Genomic DNA, 18,460 nt, shown 5'->3' on the forward strand with positions numbered 1-18,460 from the left:
GTATATCGAGCGAAGTGAGAGGTTTGATTTTAATCAGACTGAGTAAGAGACGGCGATAATTTTATATCTAATGTATTTCATTAGATACATCTACGCCTGAGTATTGAAGAGCGTTTTTGAAACTAAATGGTTCGATGTTTTGATAAACAAAGATTATACGGTAATTTAATTCGGGACGCATAGAATAGGAATCATGAGTTTGAAAAAAAAAATCTCGTAGATATTCAGAGCTCATACCATTAAAAGTTTTGTACAATAGAATACACGTAATTACTTCACATTTAACCATCCTTAGTCTAACTTTTCAAACAAGGATTTCGATGGCTATGGTCATGATTGATTTAAATACACGTTATTTTTAAATAGTTGTTGATTATGATATTTCTATAATGTTATTGAAAAGAATTTGTGTGTGTGTGTGTGTATCAACAAATTCTTAAAAAATTATCCAAACAATTTTAATTAACAAGGTGTATTATACTATTTTTCTGTATAAGAATTGAGAAAACATCATCAGACACAGATAGAAGACGCAACGTTAAATCTTGCACTCGCAAAACTTGCCAACTTTTCTACTTCATATCACAATTCAAATACACCTTAATTGTAAAAAGTGTTTGAATGTTATAAGTGTATAATGTTATTGAAAAGAATTTTGTGTGCGTGTGTGTCAATAACTTTTTAAAAAATATCCAAAACATTTTAATTAACAAGGTATATTGAACTATTTTTTTTTTGTATAAGAATTGAGAAAACGTCATCAGACACAGATCCAAGATGCAACGTTAAATCTTTCACTCACAAAACATACCAACTTTGCTATTTCATATCACAAAAAATATATGTGATACATGGATATAATTACTATATATAGAAAGTACACACCCTATATAGTTTTAGAGCATAAAATTACCAGCTTCTGAAAATAGGCCAAAATTGACCCTTAGTGTACCTTCTCCTTAGAGGTCCCCCTCGACCTGTGTATTTCAGTAACTGACACTACTTGTGTATATAGATTAGCAACCATCTCCACCTTGGGAACTCCAGCTAAATAACACCTATGGTGAAAATACGATGCTGACTTCTCAGGCAAAAAAGTCACGGACAAAATTAAAAATTTTGTGAAATTCGGACAAAATGTCACGGGACAAAAGGTCCCCGTTTATAAGAAAATAAAAAAAATATTCATTTTGATATAAAGAGGTATAGCGCTTTTGCTGATGAAACGGCCTACTCAGAAATCTAAAAGGAAAACACCGGTTTCTAATAATAGACTGCTGGCGCAATTTAGCATTACTGACATTTATATGAGTTGTTCTTTAATCAATAAACCATGTTCCTATGTGGAATGATGAACAGTACAATATTTTCATACTATAGGCGCATTCATATCACACAATAACCCTTTTACATATGCAGTCTTCACGAAAACTCAGTGGTCCGAAGACCGAGGCCAGTGAATTTTACGGTCGGGTCAGTGAAAATTAAAAATCAGGAAGTCTGATGGGCTTTTAGACTTTTTGTAAGTCACATTAAATATTCTAAACGTCTTATTTGCTTAAATTTACTATCAAAATAAAAATAAATTTAAAAAATAGCACATAAAGAAAGTGTTTGGACATCGTGGTTTGTTTATTTCGTAAAGAACGATAACTATACTTGTCATTGTCAAGATAACTTGTACATTGATCACATGAATATTAAACGCACAACTTGTTGAAACAACAAAAATGGCCACGTTCTGTATCGCACAGCACACCGGTAATTGCTGCTTTATTGCATTGTCCAATTAAAATGAACTTCGTCAAGTGCAGTTATCTCTGATTTTATGCAATTTCTATAGTTTATAGAATTAATCAATTGTTTACATTTGATGTTAGTAGAGAAGGTGTGATGGAATTGTAATTCCGGAATATTCTTATTTGCTCGTTTTGCAGTTGTTAGTTTTTTATTTGGAATCACTGCTTTTCCCGCAAACAAACACGCTGTGTGAAGTTTTTTAGTTTTTCGAGCTATCAAGAGCCAAAGAGTAAGTGTTTATCAAGTGCATAATGTTAATCACATTGTTCGTGATGTATATTGATGCTTTCATGCAGTTTTTGAGTGAGATTTTGTGCATTTATACTTATTACTCAATACACATGTTGATCATTGGCTCAGGCTAGGTATAAAACATGGACCAGTCCAATGTATTTTGTGTATCAAATCTTTGATTAATATTACTGTTACTTATCGTCTCGCATATTTGTGTGTGTGTACATTGATTTTTTGGTAGATAAGTTTGTAAAGTTTAAAATTATGAATCGCTTCTGTGTAGAACTTCCATTTTCGTTTATTTTCCAATTTTGGCATTGTATAAAATTCGGATTGGTCACTAGGATTGGAAATGGTTCGTAATTGTCATATAGTCAGTTATTTTCTATGTGAATTCTTACTTATGTACCTTTGTTGTTATGTTTCAGTATTTCACCCTCTCAGGAGGAGGCAGAATAAATTTGGAACATTAAAACCAGATCTTATTACTGCACAGAAGGTTACTTTGATGTTGGTAGAGAAGGCTACTTCCTAAGGTGCACTCGGGCTGTTTTCATGTTTGTGAAAAATACGTGAAGTTGTAGTCTTGTTGTTTGCAGGTGAATTAAGAGAGACAAAATACCGTGTACGGTGTTGTTTTTCTGGAATCGACAGAAAGGATGTCTTAGGGTGGATATGAATACGAGTAATAACCATAGTTTCAGTAAATTAATTGTACAATTTTACAATGCATTCCATAATGTATGTGATAAACCTATGAAAATTTAGGGGGCCAGTCAATTTCACTGTGGGCCAGTAAATTCAGACAGTTCACTGGTCCGACTGGCCAGCAAGTTTTAAATGTTTTCGTGAAGACTGCATATGGCATTACTTAGCTCAAGGTCTTTTTCTGACATGACTGCAGCACCTTTATAGATTTCATCAGTTCATTTGCCTTAATTTGGTTGATAATTCGAGTGTTTAGCTTTGCCTAAATATCATATGACAGCTAGTTGCTACATGAACTTTTATATCTACTTTAGAGAATTCGAACTGTATAACAGTTATTTTTTCCCCTTGACCTATTTTTACTTATTACATGCTGTGCATATGTGCCCCTTTTCTTGTAGTATTTGTTTAGCATTTCGACATGCAGTCACATTATCGTTTGAAAATCCTGTGCACACGGGAACAGGTTGTGTAAACAAACGGAACTTCTGTGGTCTCGGAATAAATTCCTTTTCTTTAAGTTGTAACTTCCAAATATTGGAGGTTATGATGAAAATGACTAATATTTGTTAAAAAATATGTATCACATTTTAACCCCCCCTCCCCAAGAAAACGACCCCCAAAAATATTAAAAGCAAAAAAAAAAAAAAAAAAATTGGGAAAATATTAGACTTGAACTCAGAATGTATGTTTTAAGTGCAAGATTACCGAGCACCTAAACCACTAGGCCACCCAGGCATATGTAAGTTTAAAGGTTTCACATTTGACAGGCTGCTAAATCTCAAGGTAAAGTTTTTGAGAACGATTTTTTCATATTTTAGTCATTTTCAACAAGAGTGCCACCTTAAACCAAATTTCTTCAAATGGACTTGTGTACAGTCATACTCAAGTAAAACAATTTCAGTGTTTTATTTCTGGTTTAGGGTGGCCTTTTGCAACAGTTTGCAATTTTTTAGGCCCAATACGTTACATCTACTACCGTATATACGCTATATATAATCACAGTGATGCTTATCAAATTAAGATACTATCAACATATAGATATCTTTATTGAGTAATTTGGGTAAACACAATTAAGTATAAACTGACATTGTATAGCAGAATATTTGTAAAAAATTAAAATTAAAAAATTATATTCAAGAAAAAAGTATTTATGTAGGTGAAATCGCATACCAAGTGCGCTATATCTCTTTAAAAAAAATGTTTAAGAAAATCTATGTGTAAAATGATATATTTTCTATGAGAATTTATTTAAATTTCAAACTTTAAATTTTAATACTAATAATACAATACTTATTATCAAATTTTTATTCCTTTGTAAAATATGAATTAGATTTAAAAAAAAAAATAAAAAGAAGACTGACTTAATATCGAATAAAAATAAGCTTTGTGATCATTTGGTTTACAATACTACATTGTATATATCACTGATTGTCAAAACAAAATCTGATGACAGAATTATGTTTGGCTTCCTTACACTCCAATCTGATTAAAACCAGATCCTACACTAGTGTAGCGATGTAAGTGAGCAGATCTCAGGATCTGGTTTTAATCAGATTGCCTTACACTCCAGATTATTGTCAAAACAAGCAGTAAGTGATTGCTATATATAAACATCAACCTACACCATCCACTTGGTTGTCAGTATAGAATATAGCTATGGTAGCTTCTACATTTTGATAATTAACTCTTTACCTGTTTGCAGAGAAGCCATACTGCTTCAAAGGGACTTTTCCTCGTAAAACCTGTGCACGAGTATTTCAAAACTCAGATCCTCAGGTAGACAGGAAGTATTATGCAACCATAGATCGACACTATTTACAACATAACAAGATGACTACGAAAATTCTAACAATAAATTTATCACTAAAACTTACATCTTCCAACAAATAATCCAATATGCAACATGAATTGCATGTGCTAAACAAAAATGAGAAGATTCAAGTAGAATTTAAATTTACGTTTCATTTTACAAACGACTTTCTCAATTCATCAAATACATGTATTATTAAAGACCGAGATCTTATTTTAAAATTTCAATACTCAATAAAAAGAAATATATGTATCAATCAAAGACACATATTATGCCCCATCAATTTTAGTCCCAGTTTAATGTATTCGCCATGGATTCGCTTTCCAACGAATAAAACATTATCATACATGCATTTCAATGCCCAAGTATTATTTTACAAATAGAAGTATTTTTTGTTTTTATCTTATCACATGACTTTTCGCAGTGATCAGCAAGGAAATATCTAAGTTTCAAAATTGGGTTTTAGATTTATTTCAATCATTAACACACTCATCAAATACTGTAATATGAGAGACTGATTTTTCTTAAAATCGATGCAATTATTTCTTTCATTTTTTTAAATTTTGGAATTCAATTAAATGAAACGTATGCAGAAGAAAGATACTTGTCCATACACATGCAATTTGTATGTTTGATCTCAGGTGACTAGAAAACTACACTGTAAGCCATGATCTGACAGGAAAGACAAAACTTTCAAGGTATAGATCTCTTCGACATGTTATCTAATATTTTCTAAAATCTAGTTTCAAATCAATTTCTATTAAAAAGATGTTTATAAATAGAGATTAACTTTTGAAACTTCTGTTTGTCGATCATTAAATTCCAGCACATGCAACCCGTGATCATCACTGACAATACGAAACCTAAATCTCTGAAGTAAATTATGTTTTACATTGTCGATTATACGGATAATGCATGTACATGTATATATTAGTTCTGAAATATGGCGAAAATTTTAATTTACAAACATACATGTATAAGATTTAAATTGTACTTTTCAATTGATTATATCCATTGGAAGTAACTGTCATTGGAGACAAAATACAGTATTGCAGACCTGTTATCAACTGTAAAATTACAGGTAGTTTACCCCGCCGCAGTATAAACATGGTCCCGCGAAGCCCCACTATGAAAAACCGAGACGGTGTAATGGGAAAGGATTAACAATCCGTCGCGGGGACGTGGTAAATAAGAGATCCACGTTGGCTGTACTGTATACATCAGTTCAAAATCATTTGATTGCTAAAATATTATCTAGCTCCACTGTATCTACTGACAATGCCAACCTCATGAAAATAATAGGAAAGATAAGAATTTCTTCCAACTCTGATGTGAATTTTAATTAAGAAATAAGATATCATTTTTGAGTGTTATTGGGTTAAGACATGAAGTTGGTCACGTGATCAAATGTTATGGCGTTATAGTCAATAACACTCAACAAGAGGCCCACAGGCCTTATCGGTCACCTGAATACTAGTGAAAAAGTATCACTACTTCCATGGGCTATGAAATCTAGAAAAAATATCCTGTTCTGAATATCTAAGCTAAATTTTAATGTTCAGCAACAGTATAAAACAAGATGTGTTCTTAGAACTTCACTGCCCTCAAAAGTGCATACACTGATGAAAGGCTTTAAATAATAGGTGTATTAACATTAAAACATAAAATGATATGACTAATTTGGACTCATCCTAAAGTCATAACCCTGGGTTGTGAAATTCACCAATTTTTGTAAATCCTTTTCTGCTATTTCTAAGTAAGCATTTAGATTTTATACAGTATCAGCAAACTTACACATCAATACTATATACTAAGTTTGGTCCCACCCTTACTCTGGGGAAAATCAAATTTACAATTTTGGTAAAAGACTACCTGCTCTATAGATTCAGTTTCAATTTAGTATCAAAAGCACTAAAGAAAATGTTATTTAAGTGTTTTACACATAAACACTATATAACAAGTTAGGCCACGCCCTCGGGTCAGAACCCCTACCCCAGGGATCATGAAATTTACAATTTTGGCAGAGGCCTTCCTGCTCTACATCACTATGCATTTAGTTTTTCTTACATGTGTGTGGTTCTTGAGAAGATGATTTTTGAAAATTTGTCAATTTTGGGCAGTTTTTGCCCCATCCCTAGGGCCCCAGGGGTGCTGGAGTCCTGAAATTTACAATTTATGTCCCCCTTGTCCCAATGATGCTTCATACCAAATTTGAAAAGAATTGGACTAATAGTTATTAAGAAGACTTTAAAAATGTTCAATTGTTAACACACGACGACAGACGAAAACCAATTGCAATAGGTCACCTGAGTTTACTCAGGTGACCTAAAAATGATATTTTATTTCTTAAATCTATATTTTCTATTTTGATTTGTGTTCTTACCGAGCTTCCACGATTATGTAGCAGATGACTGAAATAACGATCGTACAACACAAAATATAGTTCGTTAAAGGACACATCGCATGTTTTTAAACTTTTTAATTTTTTCAGCAAAATTAATTCATTTCATGCCTAAAACTACTTTACATGTGTTTTAAAGGAAACAGTTTGCGTAGTTTTCGAGTTTGAAAGCGATGAAATTCAAATCTTGCGATATGCATATTTTCTTCGATATTTTACGCGCCATTATCTGTGACGTCATATGCGACCTCGAGCGAGAAGATTTGAAAACAGTTGTTAGCCATTTCATTAACAGATTAGATTTAATTGACAAACAAACAATTATCACATTAACGGCTTGTAAATAACACTGCATTAGGGTGTTTTGTGCCGTTTAAGGGTGTACTTGCTATCAGTAGAGAGGCTTTGGACTGTGTTTTTTTCAATTTTCGAAGGAAGGTATGAGGGACAAGACGTGAATATTTTTTGTCGACACAACGACTTTGCCATAAAAAACCCAGTAGAATTTGTCCCTTTACTTTTTTAAACAAGCACTTGGACAAAGACGCAGATAAACTGCGAGAAAATGGTTCTATCGAAGCTACCCACTGTTACGGTTTATGCTTTCCGTTCTGCTCTCAAATTCAGTACACACTCGCACCAACTGACCTTCACCTTGTAACACCATATAGGCAGAACTTCGCTAGCAGTGTCTACCAACTGGTAGTTTTAAAAAAGAAATTTGAAGATGAAAGATAATTGAACTTTCAATTATAAATAATAAAATATGATATTTCCCAACTTTGAATTGAATTATAATGCTTTCATTTTTTTTTTAAGGAACACGTACGTGTTTACAACAACGTACAGCACGCCGCGCTCCCACTTCCTAAGTAACAACGTGTAGATAACAAAAAAAATAATGATTAATAAAATTGCTTGAATAAAATAATCTAAAAGTATTGGGATTTTCACCATAAGTTTGATAATTTTTATTATTATTTTTTTCTTCTCGAAATGCACCCGTGACAGTAGGCCTAGTTGTCAATGATACATAATCGTATCATAATTTAGATCTAACTTCTCCAAAATAAATTTAATAATAATTGCACTGTTTATTTTCAAAAAGCAACAACGCTACAGTTGTTTACAGAAATGACATTACCATATAGTGTTTAGACAGTGATCCCATGTAAACATTATTTACTCGCAGATTTCATACTCGCTTTCCTCGCTACATTTGGGCCGCTATTTGTATGCACTGGTGGCTAAAAGATGTAAGACTCGGGAAATTTGTTAACATCGAAATAAATGTTACCCATGGTAAATTTATTAGGCCCCTAAAACCCGAGTTTTTAAAAATATCTAACACTACTTTTACAACAAGTTGATCGACGAAGGTCACATATGACGTCACTGTACCACGTGACTACCTATCTAATTAACTAGGCTTTTTGAAATCGGGGCTTAGATTTAAGTCCGTATTGTGGCTAATTATCGCAATACTTCAGCGAACGAACTATTACAATTAATTTCTATAAGCATAAGGAAGACAAAATGCATATAATTTTGTATACTTTGAAAACACGATATGTGTCCTTTAAGAGTTTTATCGAATAAATAATTAGGAATAATAGATATAGATAGATATAGATATTTAATTAAGAAGGTTAAAACAAGACGAAACAGGTGTAAAATAAAGGTAATTTAGACCGTAAATTCAACTGAATTGAGGATAAGAAGAGCGGAGTAAACTACATCTGTGATGTGATTTGGTTGAGATCAGCGATGGAGAAACTGGTGTCGGCCTAGCCTACTAAGTTGAAAACGCAATTGTTGAACACAGATTTCGATCAGAGAGAATTGATGGAGGATATGATGGGTCAAGTCAACGTTAAGCCCTTAGTCAGGTTTTTGGAAGGAAACAACGGCATGTTCATCGTTAGGACTCGCGGTTGTAGCCATGCAGGAGACGCTCCGGGACAGTAGGACAGATTTAGACAAAGTGCAGGTAGGTTGCTTCTTTTATTTACCTTCAGTGTTTTTAAGAGAAAATAAAAAAATAAAAACCAACTGACAGAGTTTTAGTTCACTTGAGAGATTTCTGTTGTTGGATTTTAATGAAGACTCGCACCAGTACCCTGACATGAACATCATTTTTCGAGTCTCAAAACCAGCCTCGCTCATGCCAAGTCATAGCCATGATGGTAGTTGCCAGGAAACAACAGGTTAACTCATCATCATCATAAAGTAAATAGGCTTATAACTCTGCCTCCACTTTTTCGTTTCCAATATCAAAGTTATTTTATGAATTCGCCATGTTGCAGAAGTTGCAGTTTAGGCATAGTTGCAAATGGTATTTAAAACTGTTTAAAATGAAACAACTAAATGGTATGTTTAATGTTTCTGTTTTATAAATTGATGAAATTCTTGTCTGCTTACAAAATAAACTCTGTATAAATATCCTGATGCATTTGTTTCTGTTATGATGTCAATGCAGTGGCAGATCCTGGGGGGGGGGGGGGGCCGCACACGTGAAAGTCAAGTATTAGCCAAAATACTCAGCCATTTTGGGTGCCAGTCTGGAATTTTACTCACACTATTTCTACTTTTTTAAATTTGTGGCGAAAAGGGGGGGGGGGGGGGGGCTCTAAATCCTCCACTGCACTACATAAGCTAGAAGCCAGGTGAAAGTACAGGAACTTAGTTTTGAAGCGAAGTGGGTGTGTTCATACGCAAGAAAAGACTGATCACGTGACCAACTTCATGTTACAAGAAACTGAATATCAATTTCAAGAGTACTGTCATATAAGGAAGTGCATTTGGCATATGTAAATATGTAGCTTTGAATCGCAGTTACTAGCAATCACAAGAAAATTAGCATGTACCTTTGTTTTCCTTCTTAAGTCCCTCAATTTCAGCATGTAGTGACTGCAAGACCTCCTGGTGCTGCTGTTTTAGGAACATCATGTTTCTCTCCAAATGTTGGATCCTCTGCTTTGGGTCCAGCTCCTGCAGATCCACCTCTTTACTTTCTTCTCCATCTTCTTTCCTCGACATTTCAGGATAAATGGGAACTTTGTCTCTGACAAATGGTTTTGGGTAGCGTCCCCTGTCTAAAGTGTTGATTCGTGACCACTGCGGTAGTGTGCTAAGGGGAGGTAAATGGTTCATGGACGTGAGATCCGCTATCTTTTCTTGGACAACTCCCTGTTTTATCATGCTGTGATCAATTCTAACTCATCCTGATCCTTGAAACCACCCTGGCTTTTACAAATATATACTGCTCTCAATCTGTGCACTACAAAAAAAAAAGAAGCACAAAAGCTGCTAAATTTCATCAACATACTGGGTACCATAACATAATACTACTATAACTTTTGTATTGTACATTGTCCATGAATTACAACTTTTGGATTGGTATGATAAAGGTTCCTTGCTGAGAGTCTACAAGTGTTAATTGGCATTACAATGATCATTGACCTAGACAATGACATTTATCATATCATTCACTCTGACTACAACAGTTCAGTTGTAGTGTAAAATGCTCAATGTTCACTTACACATATTTATGTATTTACACAGAATTTTGCAATAAAGTACTTTATTAAAATATGGAGTGTTTATAAGACAGCAGCATTAGTGTGATAATTATCACAATGCCAAAATAACAATCATGTTTACATCACGATGCTACTCTATACACAACAATGTTGACATCATACACTAATTACACTGAATAAAGCATTCCTGGCTATTCTATGACTGTTACATCTTAATGGCTGACAGACAACAACTGACATGAGTTCTAGGAAATTATCGAGATATATCATAACAACAATTTACTAAAATTACATGTAAACTCAATGTTATCATAATCATTAAATGTTTTGGGTTTTTTCTTGTAATAGTGTGCAGACAAATTGTCATAATGCCCATTCAAAGTGCAATATTCAATTGAATAAAATTAAATAAAACCCGAATTACCACTTTCCATATCATTTACTTAGATTTTTAAATGTACACAGAGTTAAATCAAAATACATGTACTTAATTAAGCACCACTAAATACAAACTTAAGCCATCAAATCCTTAAACCCAAGGTATATAATTTTGTACAAATACTTTTAATTCAAGAAGGGCTTTATTAACAAAACTTAAAATCGAAATCTCGATCATGGGGCCAAAATATACATAGTTAAAGAAATATTTAATAGGATACGTTATCTTAAAAATAAGTCACACTCCAAAGCCAAGATGAAAGGTATCAACAGTGAAACTTCTCCAAACCGGCCAGCTTTCGGACCACAAAAAACGGTCAGTTTAGAGGGATGACCGGTTTACCAAGAACTTGCATTTGTGGGACTTACATATTTCGAAACTGCAAAAGAGATGTAATAAAGTGATGCAAGTTTTTATAAAAAAAAGAAAAGTTGAAATTTTTGATTTCTTTGATCACTTCCGGTGACGACAGGAAGTGACGGCGGACGTGCTTAACCCAAACTGGCTCGCCTACTCCTTAAGGTCTATCACTCCTGTAAGTTTGGTATCTTAATCTTTTACCGTTTCTAAGAACTCGCTCAGACAAAATATTTTTGGAAGGAAAAAAACCGGAAGTGAATTTCAAAAAAATGAAAAAAACGTTTTATTCTCTATCATCCCTGAAAATTTCAAGAAAATCCATCCAGCCATCTCTGAGAAATCGTCAGTGAAAAAAATAAGAATAATAACTAGAATTGATCTCGTTGCGAGCAACGAATAGGTCTTCCATCCAATTTCTGACGAGATAGGATCTTGACTGGGAGAATTTAATTAGTGAAGAATGACTATACATGAAAGAAATAAACACGTACATGTAAGACGTGATTTATTAATTATAAACAATTTCAGTTTTGTTTTATTCACTTTCGAGTATCTCGGGAGTCCAAAAAACGACTAAAAATTCCACATTGACTGCTTAGGAACCCAGACTAAAATTTCCATGAAAAAATACTGAGTTTTCGGAAAACTTCCGGTTTCGAACAACCAACTTCCGGTGGAAATGGTATGACTTAAAAAAATTATTACTCTATATTGAATAATGTTATAAGCATTAGAATTTTTAAAAAATGCAAAATCACATATTTCTAAGGTACTTCCGGTGGATGACGGAAGTGACGGCAACAAAATTGAAACACGTATGTCACATCTACAAGTCATCATTTAAGGTTATCTACTGGACACGGAAAGAACGGAAGACCTTCTTGTTGCCATGGCAACAAGTTTCTAGTTATTATTATTATCATTATTATTATTTTTTTTTTTTTTTTTGACCAAATTTTTCTCGAAAACTATACAGTGGTTTTCAGTGAAACTTTCAGGAAAAATGCATTATATTATGAACTTTGTTTATCACAAAAAAAATTGGGAAAATTCCATTTCGGTTCCAATTTATGGACAATTTCCTGATTTTCAAATGGAACTTTGTCCTCGAGTGATCTACAGGAAGGGCTAAAGATATGAACTGGAGACTTATTAGAGATGTTTTTTAATGTTTTTCTTTGAATAAGGTAAGATAAATCTCTATTTATCTTACCTTTATCAAAGAAAAACGTTTAAAAATCAAAAAAGTTGAAAAAATTCATTTTTTAAATTCGCTTCCGGTAGCGACCGGAAGTGATGACGACGTACGAAATAGTGATTCTGCAAATCTATAAGTCTTGTTCTATCATCTCTAATAAGTCTCCAGTTCATATCTTTAGCCCTTCCTGTAGATCACCCGCGGACAAAGTTTCATTTGAAAATCAGGAAATAATCCATAACTTGGAACCGAAATAGAATTTTCCCAATTTTGTTTGTGATAAACAACTTTCATAATATAATGCATTCTTCCTGAAAGTTTCACTGAAAACCACTGTATAGTTTTCGAGAAAAATTTGGTCAAAAAAATAATAATAATAATAAGAAACAGTAGAATCACTATAAGGTCTTCCGTGAAGAACAGAAGACCTTAATAATAAGAAGAAGAAACAGTAGAATCACTATAAGGTCTTCCGTGAAGAACGGAAGACCTTAATAAGAAACAGTAGAATCACTATAAGGTCTTACGTGAAGAACGGAAGACCTTAATAATAATAATAAGAAACAGTAGAATCACTATAAGGTCTTCCGTGAAGAACGGAAGACCTTAATAACAATAATAAGAAACAGTAGAATCACTATAAGGTCTTTCGTGAAGAACGAAAGACCTTAAAAAGAAAAGTGAAAAATCAACAATAGAATAATAGAAGGTTCTTCCGCTGAAGACGGAAGACCCTAATAATAAACAGTAGAATCACTATAAGGTCTTCCGTCTGGAACGGAAGACCTTAATAAACAGTACAATCACTATAAGGTCTTCCGTCTGAAACGGAAGACCTTAAAAAGTGAAAAAGAAACAATAGAATGATAGAAGGGTTTTCCGTTGGAGACGGAAGACCCTAATAATAATAAGAAGAAAAGTGAAAAATCGACAATAGAATAATAGAAGGGTCTTCCGCTGAAGACCCTAATAAGAAAAGTGAAAAATCAACAAAAGAATAATAGAAGGGTCTTCCGCTGAAGATGGATGGCCCTAATAATAAGAAAAGTGAAAAATCAACAATAGAATAATAGAAGGGTCTTCCGCTGAAGACGGAAGACCCTAATAATAAGAAACAGAGTAAAAACAATATGTTCCCAAACTTTGTTTGGGAAACATAATAATAATAAGAAGAAGATGAAGAAGAAGAAAAATGACAAAAACAATATGTCTCCCCTTTGAAGGGGAGACATAAATATGGGAGCCCTATCACTCACCATTCAAAAGTTATGTGCAAGGTTCAAGTTTCAGACACACAGGACAAAAACAATATTGTGGCCCCTTATCCTACTCCCAGGGTCCAAGATTTGAACAAACTTTAATCTACATTATGTCAGAAAGCTTTTAAGCAAGTTTGAACTTTTCTGGCCTAGTGGTTCTTGAGAAGGAGATTTTTAAATGTACCCACCCTAATTTTGCATTTTCTTGATTATTTACATTTTTACTAATTCTATATTATATCCATTTCAAAAAGGGTGTGGCACTTCATTTGAAGAAACTTGAATCCTCATTACCCAAGCATGATTTGTGGCAAGTTTGGCTGAAATTAGTCCTATGGTTCTTGAGAAGTCAAAAATGTTAAAAGTTCACAGACGGACAGACGGATACTGGAGAAAAAGTGATCTGAAAAGCTCACTTGAGCATTTTAGCTCATGTGAGCTAAATATGGAAGTCATATTATACCTGCTATTTTCAGTAATACATAGAAGTGGAAGATACCATTAAAAAGTGTAGATAGCAAACAGTGATCAATCTCATCAAAAAATATGAAATCTAAAGCAGGGCAAACATATACACCGCTGGAAACATCAGAAGTAGGATCAGGTGCCTAGGAGGAGTAAGTATCCCCTGTTGACTGGTCACACCTGCCGTGAACCCTATCTTGATCTGGTAAATGGCAATATAATCCATGGCCAAAATCAGCCTAACAATACGCAATTTCCAAGTTGTCCAATAGTTCTTTCCCTTTGTGGAACTCTTACGCAGAGTGAGACGCAAAACATACTATCGTTCACACGCAGTGGGTACAAATGCTTATCACTGCCTTCATATATTGCCTAAAGGATGATTATCAGACAACGTGCAACCACGCGAACTGTTGGGGCACACAATCTTAGTAAATTTATGATTATTTGATAATAAAATAGCTCAAACAAAAATCGATAATCACCATCTTTCTTTGATAAAGTATCACTCGTGCAGAAGAGGAAATAAAAAATAAATGAATAATAAATTTAATGGCCTAATTCAAATAAATATTATTCTTCAAATGGTCAGTTTAATGTATACCGACGGCTGATACAAACAAAATTTATGCTTTGAGAACTTTTACTTTTATTAACATAGTTAGTCTATAATATATGTATACATCTTGTACCCACCCAAGCGTTCAACAGAATACTGAACGTACCTCCATCACAGAAGAGCTGATATCTCGGAAATTGCATATTGGTATGTAACATGTTTATAGACAGCATTTAACCTAATGACAGGTTACATTTGCAAATGAATTTATTATATTACCAACCATAGAATTTGAGAAATGCTGACTTTAAATGAGAATTTTGAGACATCTGTAACATCATCTTATTTGTCAGTACACTAGCTCCAACATTGAGTTAATTACCTGTACAGATCAAGTTAAACTGTGATTTAGATAAAGAAATAGTAGCTTCCTTTCCTTTTTTACACTACTTCATTTTGATGAAATAAAATGACACATGCTCCGATCAAAGAAAAAGGATTTTTTTTTACAGATTTATCAAATTCAAATGTTAATGAACATGAAAAATATATCAGTACAAGTGCCATGCCCTGACTGGATTTTTCCTTTTCAAGAAAATGGCTAGCTAGCACTTTCTCATACCCAAAATGAAATAAAAATCTAGTCTCCAAACAAAATCCGTATCTAAATAAAGAAGTACTTAAAGTCCTAAAGAGATTCCTATTTATTGTCATTACGGTGCTGGAAATATACTGAATGATTCAATCATCTAAATCTGACCACATTGAAAATAGTACATGTGGTTAGATTCATTGAAATATTCTTACCTCTCACGTTTTACAATTCCTTTAAAACTTAGGCCACAATAGATCTACATTTTACAATCTGTATCTCCATTCAGCAATATTCTCCCTATAAACAAATCATAATATCGTATCACACATCTTTGGCTAGCATTGAAGAAATTTTAACAAGACTAGTATGTTAAAGCAACATTGATATGCAAATGAGATCTACTGCAACGTAGCTATTGGACACTCCACTTTCAGAATCAATCCGCATTTCCTCTTACCGTGTTATTTAGGTGGCTCAATTCTCTAAATCTTTTATGCAATTGTGGATTAAACATTTATTATCAAGAACATATTATATATCATTTACATATAATTGTTGATCTCCGTTTTTAGTGTTTTTGAGGCAAAGATTATTCAAAGAACTTTGCCCATTTTCACACGATTTTCGTTGCTACAGCAAATATTTCGCAAGGGAGGTAAATTACTTCCGGTAAAAAACGGCGCTTTCGCTTTTATTTTCACTTTATCTCTTAATGTGTAAACACAAGTTTATCGTTTAAGAAATAGTAGAATGCAAGCACCACATCTATTATTTACTATGCAAGTAGAGATTACAATTATCATATGATTAATATAATGACGGAGCTACCATTAGAGCTAGCTCAGCCACACGTACATATGAGCGGAGGGACGGTGTATAAGTAGTTGGGACTATAGTCCCGAGGTGCCGAAATAAACATTTGTTGATATTTCAGCCATTTTAAAGATAATAAAATGCTGTTCTCAGTATCTATTCGTCTTGCAACAAAGAGTATATATTGTAACGTTCCAGGGACCTGACAGGTGTTATTCTATATAGAGTTATTGAACTTCATAGTAATGTATCTCTAATATGTATACGGTGTGACCGTTGGGCCGAGCGAAGCATGTACGTAACTCCGTGTCCCGAGTGGTAATCATAATTCCGTTAAGTACGGTAGATTATGATTCTTTTATAAATATATATTTTGAATGAAATTTCCTTGCGCTAAACACCCAGTAACATCTCAATATTAAAGGAGTTTATATGGGGACAACAGTTTTACATGATCCGCAAGGCGACGTAAACTGTGCATTGTGACGTCACATTTAACCTCGACTTTTTTCTCTTTTTCAAAGCAAACAATTATAAACAACAATAATACATTCCGTATGCAACGAAAAAGGCAGTTAAAACCAAACAAAATTAACCAATAAATTCAAAATGGTTAAAAAGTAACCGTAATTTTATCGTATCTTCTTATTTAAAGAAACTCATGAACTCGTTCATCTATTTAGTCGTATTACGGTTTTATATCTATTTATTTGCTAAAACCTCTTACAATGATAATTATACTATTCACTTTGAACAAACTGAGTGTTTAAATTACGAATTGCACGTTAGAGTCTTCTATTATTGGCATTCAAAATAAAACACGAATAACTGTTGAAACAGGTAATGAAAAAATAAATGGCGGCGCCCATATGGATCACGAAAATTTCAGTGAACGTATATAGAGATGATCTCTTTTTCTTTTGCTGATTTTGACTTTTTTCTTTTATATACGTGTTACCTTTAGAGCCTTGCTTCGGCCCGTCCGAGCTTCGCTCGGTATTATTAAGGAAGTATGTCGTCATAATGGCTGGCTTCCTTTTAAAACATGGATGGAAAATAAGCGTCTGAAAAGGAAGTATTCCCGGGAAAAGGGTTTTCTTAAGGGAGAGATATTAAAAAATGGAGTTTAGAATGTTTTGAGGGGATCCTTATAATTTAAAAGACATTTCAAAAGGCTTAAACTAATCTGCACCGCGGTGCAAATAACAAGAGTATATCTAGGGTGACGAGACTCGCTTTTTAAACTAATGGCCCAAACTATTAATGTGCTCCATGGTGCAAATAACAGGAGTACTTATCTATCTGTTTGTGAATGTGTTTTATACAGGACCACAATGTAAACTAGTCATTTGATACTAATTGTGCTATCCTGTCTAAATAAAGAATTTATTATTATTATTGTTATAGAGAGAGAGAGACGACATTCATTTTATCAAGATAAATACGCGTCTGAAAGGGAAGTATTCCCGGGAAAAGGATTTTCTTTGGGGAGATAATAAAAAATGGGGTTGAGAATGGGGTTTTTTTTTGGGGGGGGGGGGGGGTTATTCTATATAAGACATTTTAAAAGGCTGAAACTAATCTTCACCGCTGTGCAAATAACAGGAGTAGATATAGAGAGACGACACTCATTCTATCAAACTAAATACGCGACTGAAAGGGAATTCTTCTTTGGGGAGAGATATTAGAAAATGGGGTTTAGAATGTTTTGAGGGGATCCTTATAATTTATAAGATGTTTCAAAAGCCTTAAACTAATCTACACCGTGGTGCAAATAACAGGAGTATATATGGGGTGATGAGACTCGCTTTTAAAGGACTCAAACTAATCTGCTCCGCGGTACAAATAACAGAAGTATATATAGACATAGTATATATGTTCTATAGAGTGACAACCCCCATTCTATCAAGCTAAATACGCCCGTTTTCTTTGCAGGAGATATATTAAAGATTGGAATCACAATTTATGTAAAATTACATGTATTTGAATGACTGTCTGTTCAAGGATATAAGCATATTTTGTACAATGAAATGATAAATGAATACGTTCTTTGGTTGTTTATTCCGTACAGGAAAACATATCACTGAAAAAGGAATAAGCTGCACACAAGTCAATCTATGAATTTTTCTAGGAAATACAAATGGCTGTTTATTCCGCAAGATACATATGAGGAAAACATATCACTGAAAAGGGATTAAGCTGCAAATGAATTAATGTATTTATTTTTCAAGTAAACTTGTACGAATGGGTGTTTACTCCGTAAAATACAGGAAA

General features: G+C 33.6%; 1 protein-coding gene across 6 annotated transcripts in view; it reads right to left on the reverse strand.

The window, feature by feature from the left end:
• LOC125664659 (coiled-coil domain-containing protein 74B-like) overlaps positions 1-16,254 on the reverse strand; it is a 69,275-nt gene extending 53,021 nt beyond the window's left edge. The window contains exons 1-3 of one of the 6 annotated variants that reach the window (XM_048897506.2): positions 15,831-16,254; positions 15,586-15,670; positions 9,824-10,236 (exon numbers count right to left, since the gene is read on the reverse strand). In XM_048897506.2, coding sequence (XP_048753463.2) covers positions 9,824-10,157 — 334 coding nt within the window. In that variant the 5' untranslated portion in view covers positions 10,158-10,236; positions 15,586-15,670; positions 15,831-16,254. Of the gene's footprint in view, positions 1-9,823; positions 10,237-15,585 lie in introns of all 6 variants that reach the window. The other 5 variants (XM_056154489.1, XM_048897507.2, XM_048897505.2 and 2 more) reach the window with 5 other exon arrangements.
• Between the last annotated feature and the right edge of the window lie 2,206 nt (positions 16,255-18,460).

This window comes from Ostrea edulis, chromosome 1, assembly GCF_947568905.1.
Source record: "Ostrea edulis chromosome 1, xbOstEdul1.1, whole genome shotgun sequence".
Classification (NCBI taxonomy): domain Eukaryota; kingdom Metazoa; phylum Mollusca; class Bivalvia; order Ostreida; family Ostreidae; genus Ostrea; species Ostrea edulis.